Consider the following 5,674-nt stretch of genomic DNA (forward strand, 5'->3'; position numbering starts at 1 on the left):
GAGAGGAGCGCGAGAAGGCCAGCCTACTTAGTAGAATACCAAGCCCCGGTCCAAAGCTTTCTCCCCCGGCTGGTCTTTAAGCACAGCCTCGAATGTCCGTTGGAAATGTTGGGCTTTTCTGTCTGTTGTGTTGCGCTGCTATGTAACCATCCCAGAGCGGGCCATGAAAACAAAGCGGCTCAATTGGTGGAATGTGTGACATAATGCGCCATTTGTTTGAATTTTTTAACTTCAACAAAGAGGAAAAAATTATATCTGGGGCTCCCCATACAATTTGAAAACCATATGGTCTGTATTCTTCTATTTTCTAGAAAAAAAACATGTAGGTTTTTGAAGAAGACTATTTAATTGGCTAATTCAAACATATTCATAAATCTACAGAAGTGTCTTATTTTCACGTATTTCGTTTCTATTTCGAAATCTGCGCTTAATTTCACTACACAATTGACTGTAAACATGACACAAATTCGAAAGGATGTAATGTTTTTTCTTGATTTTTTTGTTGCAGTAGGCCGAGCCTGTTTTTTCTTTCCTCGACAAGTTGGGGAAATGGTCATAGGCCTACAACAACTTTAACCATTTTGAAGAGGGGGTTGAAATGTACAATTTAAACGTTTAATACTTCTTTGTGAAGTGAAATAAACTGAGAGGGAAAAAAAACACTAAAGTAAAGGATACCGAAACAACGAATTGTGTGATTAAGCGCCCCATTTATTTTATTTGTTTATATGGCCTGTTAATTAACAATGGTATTTATGCAGAAGGAACAAGTTAATATGTACAAATAAAGGTCATATAAAAAATATTGATCTATTAATTGTTAAGAATGAAATGATCATATCCCTAAACCATTTTAGGTCAATTGAGTGTAACGCTGGAGAAGGTATTTTTAATGCATGCCAACCCATGACAAACGCTTTTACGATGGGCCTATATAAAATATTTTTTCAATGGCTTGATAACATATTAATAATTACAATACAACGTTGTGATTTAGGTAAGGCTGCTTTGATCAAAGATTTCATATTGAAAACCAGAGAAATATCCATATCCCTGTCTTCTCCAGACCGCAGAATGGGCGATGGTGACTAGATTTGACTGTAGAGGGAGCTCCAACTCCAACTTTACATAAACTTTATCTCACAACGCTTCTGACATGCAAATTATCTTAGATGTTGAAACAAACCTAAATAAATGATATCACAATGTAATGGTGGCATATGGTTAGCAGTGCAGCCCACAACGGCTGACCAAATTGAAGATGCATAAAAAAAACATGTAGTAGGCCTAACACAAATATTACACGCGAACTGAGATTGCATCGTACATACAACACCACAACCCATTTACGCATAGCCAGCCTATACGATGTTTAACCTCTCAGTCCAAAATAGTTCCATCCAAATGTTAAAATAGTCAGTAGGCCTACATAATTTCTCTTCATATGCCATACAACTTCAGACGAAAATTAATGAAAGAATTATTCATTTTAATTCGGCTGTTACGCCTCAATAAGGATAATCCCAGAACATGAATATCCAAATGTACGATGCAATAGTCAGCTAATTACTCTTAAGTAATTATATGAAAATGCCTCAAATCCTGCTAGAATATTTACTTATCACAACCAAGTATGATGAAGCCTATTCGCCGTAGGCTACGCAGACAGATACACACACATGCAAAAAGCAAGCACTGCAATTCTGCACCACTTCAAAATCTAATTCGTAACATCTAACGCCCACAACAGCTAATTCTCCTTTCACAAAACAATAATCAGACAAACATATTCCCAAAAATCACAAGCGATTTGAATAAAGTTGCAGCAGTTCATTTATTAGCCAAAATATAGACTTTCTTGTACAATTTGGTTCACAAGTATGTACATTTTCTTAACTTTATATACAAAACATTTTGAACATCAAATCCTCACAGAACTTACAAAAAGAAAAAGAAAACTCACAGACTACTGGTTCATACATTATAACATTAGCAGGTTTACACAGGACATGCTTACAAGGTAAGTACACACAGATGTATTATTCTTATTTTACATTCCTTACAACTGATTCAAAGAAAACCATAAAAAGAAAGAGAAAAAGTCAAAGTCTAGGAGGAGGCGAGAGCTGACAGAACCATGGCTGCTTCGAGTTGATTCTGAGGCCTGCAACACACGGGTCAAGAAAATAAATACACTCAGCAAAGGGAAAATAATAATAACCCACAACTGCAAGGTAATGAATTGCCTGAAAAGTCAACTGATATAAAGTGAAGATTGCTTTTGGAAAATGAGAGCCGGTTATAAAAGCAATGTGGTAAATTTGAGCTGGGATTTTTGCATGACAAATATGCAAATATAATTTTGAGGCCTAAACGAAATAAGACAAGCACGGAGGAATCCATCTATTCGATGTCCTACAAATAGGACACAAGGGCTACAGTTTGAGTAAATGTGGTAGTCAACGATAAAATAGGATGTGCATCTAAAATAATATATCCAAATAAAATAAAGATGACAGACTCTTACCGTCTATGAACTGGGTGGAAGGCTGTTTTTAACAACTTTTTCTCTGCTTCCAAGGCACTAGATCTCTCTGAAATAATAATGGCAATAAAATACATTTAAAAAATGCATTCATTTCCCCGTCTTTAACTAGAGCACAGCACTGTCGCAGTGAATTTAGTCTATACTTTATTTTACTGCCTGGGGATCTTCACGTCAGTCACGGGTTAAATACAAGCACGTACAATACTGAAGTAGGTATGTGACAAAGAAATATGGGGCCAACTGCTGAATTTAAAAATTATTTTCGGACATGAATGAAAATTCATTCTCACAATAAACCAGCTGATAATAACATTAAAAACCAATGCCTTTTATTTCGACCACCCCTGTCTGTATTCCCCCAGTTCAAAGCTTCAAAGCCACCTTATTCTGTCACATAAACGACAGCATGGAAACACACTTTTTATGATCATCTTTACGGCCTCAAAATGTCTGTCCAGAACAGGCCTATTTAAGTAGGCTAATGCGTTAAAGAGGGATAAGTAAAGTCTGAAATAGAGTAATAATGAACAGTTTGTTATACAGTCAGGCTCGCCAGCCTCAGTGTTGGTGACATGTACCTGTGACGGCTGTGTCTGAGCTATGACTCTTGTCCTGCGTGTGTTGGTGTTGCTGCCTGCTGTAGAGGGCGAGCCCGTTAGCCGAAGCCTGGTTCGCCAGTCCAAGGTAATGGTTAGAGTTCAGTAATGCGAGCTGGTGGGCAGAAAAAGCTCGGTTTGTCCAGTTCTGGATTTTTCCAACAGGACAAGAGATGAGTCTGTGGTGAGGGCTGATTATGGTCTGGGCCGCGGGCCCAACTGTGTTGCTGCCATTCATTTGTGGAGATTTGCGGGGATTGTCAGGAGTTGTTGCTGTCTCCGCCAAAGACCAAATCTTTGGCTTTTGGGCCGGGGCCGCGTTATTTTCTGATGGGGGCGAGTTGATGGACACAGGATTCAGTTTCACTTGTTCGCCATTCGGTTGTGAAGCTTTAATTTCAAAAGAGTGATGGTGGTGGTGGTGGAAGTGCTCGCCCCGGTCCACGTGAATGTCTTTGCCCTCCTTCACTACAGCCTTCAGAAATCTCTGATCGGGCCCTTGTAAATCCTCATAGCCGTCTGAAATCTCAGAGTCGCTTCTACCATCTAATTTTAAATCAGCGTGTAGGTCATCCTGATCATCCAAGTCGTCCTTATTCTCGATATTTTCCGTGTCGATATTTTCTAAATCAATCTCTTCCTCATCCTCCCTCTTGTCCTCTTCCTCTCCCTCCTCGTGATCACTGTTGTAAACATTTCCCTCTTCGTCTGTGCGGCTCCGGGGAGTCCAGGTCATCTTGTTCTCCTTCTTTAGCCTCCTCCTGGCGTTGGCGAACCAGGTGGAAACTTGGGTGAGGGTCATTTTGGTGATGATGGCCAGCATGATCTTCTCCCCCTTGGTGGGGTAGGGGTTCTTACGATGCTCGCTTAGCCAGGCCTTCAGTGTGCTCGTGCTCTCCCTGGTCGCATTTTTGGGTCTGGACGGGTCACCAAACTGATACTGGCCATATGGGTAAAACGCTGGGTGATGGTGGGCAAATCCTGGGTGTCCTTGTACGCCTGGACTGTCTTTCAACTCATACTGAGCACCCTAAAAGACAAAGAGCAGAGACCCAATGGGATGTGTGAGATAGTATGATAGATTAATGATGTTTGCAAAATGAAATTCTACTTTATGTTAAATAAGACAAAATCATATAGGCTAATATATGCAAGATAAAGCCAGTATCACCACATGTATCTTTCTTTACATAGGACCTGTCATTTCTGCGTTTATGACCAACAACAACAAGCATTACCATATGTAAAAGTTACACATTTTTATTTGTTACGCACAATTTCCGTTCCCGACAAAACTATTTGATTTATAACACTTCACTACCAATTGCAAAAACATTTCAATGTATTTCAAGATGCATGCATTCACACGTTTAACCTCTGTAAGATCCAATGCAATATATTGCATTTGATTTCAGTTGTTTTCTTTATTTTCTATTGGTCTAAACATAGATTTTCGACTGACATTTCGGTTGTTGTGCTACTTTTTAGCTACTTTAACTATTTACAAAACAAGGAGTCAATAACAAAGTTCACCAACGAGTCTTCTTGTTTAGTCCTGCAAGGACCATTGTCTCAATAACGTAACGTCACTGCGCCCTTTCTTTTTTTTTGTCTGGATGGGGGTAAAAGCAAATGAAGGAAACCAGAGGCATAAATTAGCAAAGGCACTCACCAATTGATTGAAAATTGATATATCGTTTGAATAGGGCAGAAATGCTCCATAGCCCTGTGCTGCTGCGGCGAAAGGTGATCCATACATAGTTGAGAGAACGTTTGAGAGTGCCCCGGACGGGCTCAACTCCGTCCCGGCTCGGGCATTGCTGATACCCTGGCGCTCCGGTGGGTATATCGGTCGGATGTACTGATATCCCAGCTGCGGGAAAGACATGGTCGTAGAAAAAAGTCTGCTGCAATCACAAAAAGCAGAGAATCGCCCTCGCGGTGCGTACTGCGATATCCACTTTACAGTGAGTACAACAAAGTGTAAGGGAAGTCTATATTTCCTCAAAAACAGCCAGTGTAAACGATCCGATTGCGCCGTCCTCCTTCACTTCCCTATTGATCTGGATGGACTAAGGTCAGGTCCTTACAGATTGCCTTAGATTATTGCGACTCTTTGCTCTGATTGACATTTCTAGTCGTTTAGAAGCCCCTCCCATTTCTCAAATCTCACCCCCTATACACACTCTCGCTCTGCCCCCCGCCTCTCTCTCTCTCTCTCTCTCTCTCTCTCTCCTGTATTTCCCCTGGATAAGTGCACTGACGTCGCGATCTCTTATTTGAATTGTTTTCAAATCTCATTTGATGGCTCGCCAATAATTTAATTTGTTATTTGTTCGCCTGAGCCCTACCCCATTTTAGTGTTAATTCACAATTTGTGGTCATTTGCACAAATAGTAAATATTTCAGTGTTGTTGAGTGATTAACTTCACATAAGCCTAGTGTCTCCAGTTTTCTTCTAATGCATGTGTCTCACGTATGTGCAGCCACGACTCATGTCCACTGGAAAGAAAGACCTAAGAAATGTATG

At 40.3% G+C, this 5,674-nt stretch overlaps 1 protein-coding gene across 1 annotated transcript; it reads right to left on the minus strand.

The window, feature by feature from the left end:
* Window positions 1–1,815: 1,815 nt before the first annotated feature.
* Window positions 1,816–5,302, minus strand: irx3a (iroquois homeobox 3a). Its single transcript, XM_021607719.3, has 4 exons — window positions 4,817–5,302; window positions 3,127–4,174; window positions 2,528–2,594; window positions 1,816–2,164 (listed from the first exon to the last, which is right to left on the minus strand). The coding sequence occupies exons 1-4, from the start codon at window positions 5,030–5,032 to the stop codon at window positions 2,110–2,112; spliced, it is 1,386 nt and encodes a 461-aa protein (XP_021463394.2). The 5' UTR covers window positions 5,033–5,302; the 3' UTR covers window positions 1,816–2,109.
* Between the last annotated feature and the right edge of the window lie 372 nt (window positions 5,303–5,674).

This window comes from Oncorhynchus mykiss, chromosome 6, assembly GCF_057628025.1.
Source record: "Oncorhynchus mykiss isolate SJ-2025 chromosome 6, ASM5762802v1, whole genome shotgun sequence".
In the NCBI taxonomy this organism is placed as follows: Eukaryota; Metazoa; Chordata; class Actinopteri; order Salmoniformes; family Salmonidae; genus Oncorhynchus; species Oncorhynchus mykiss.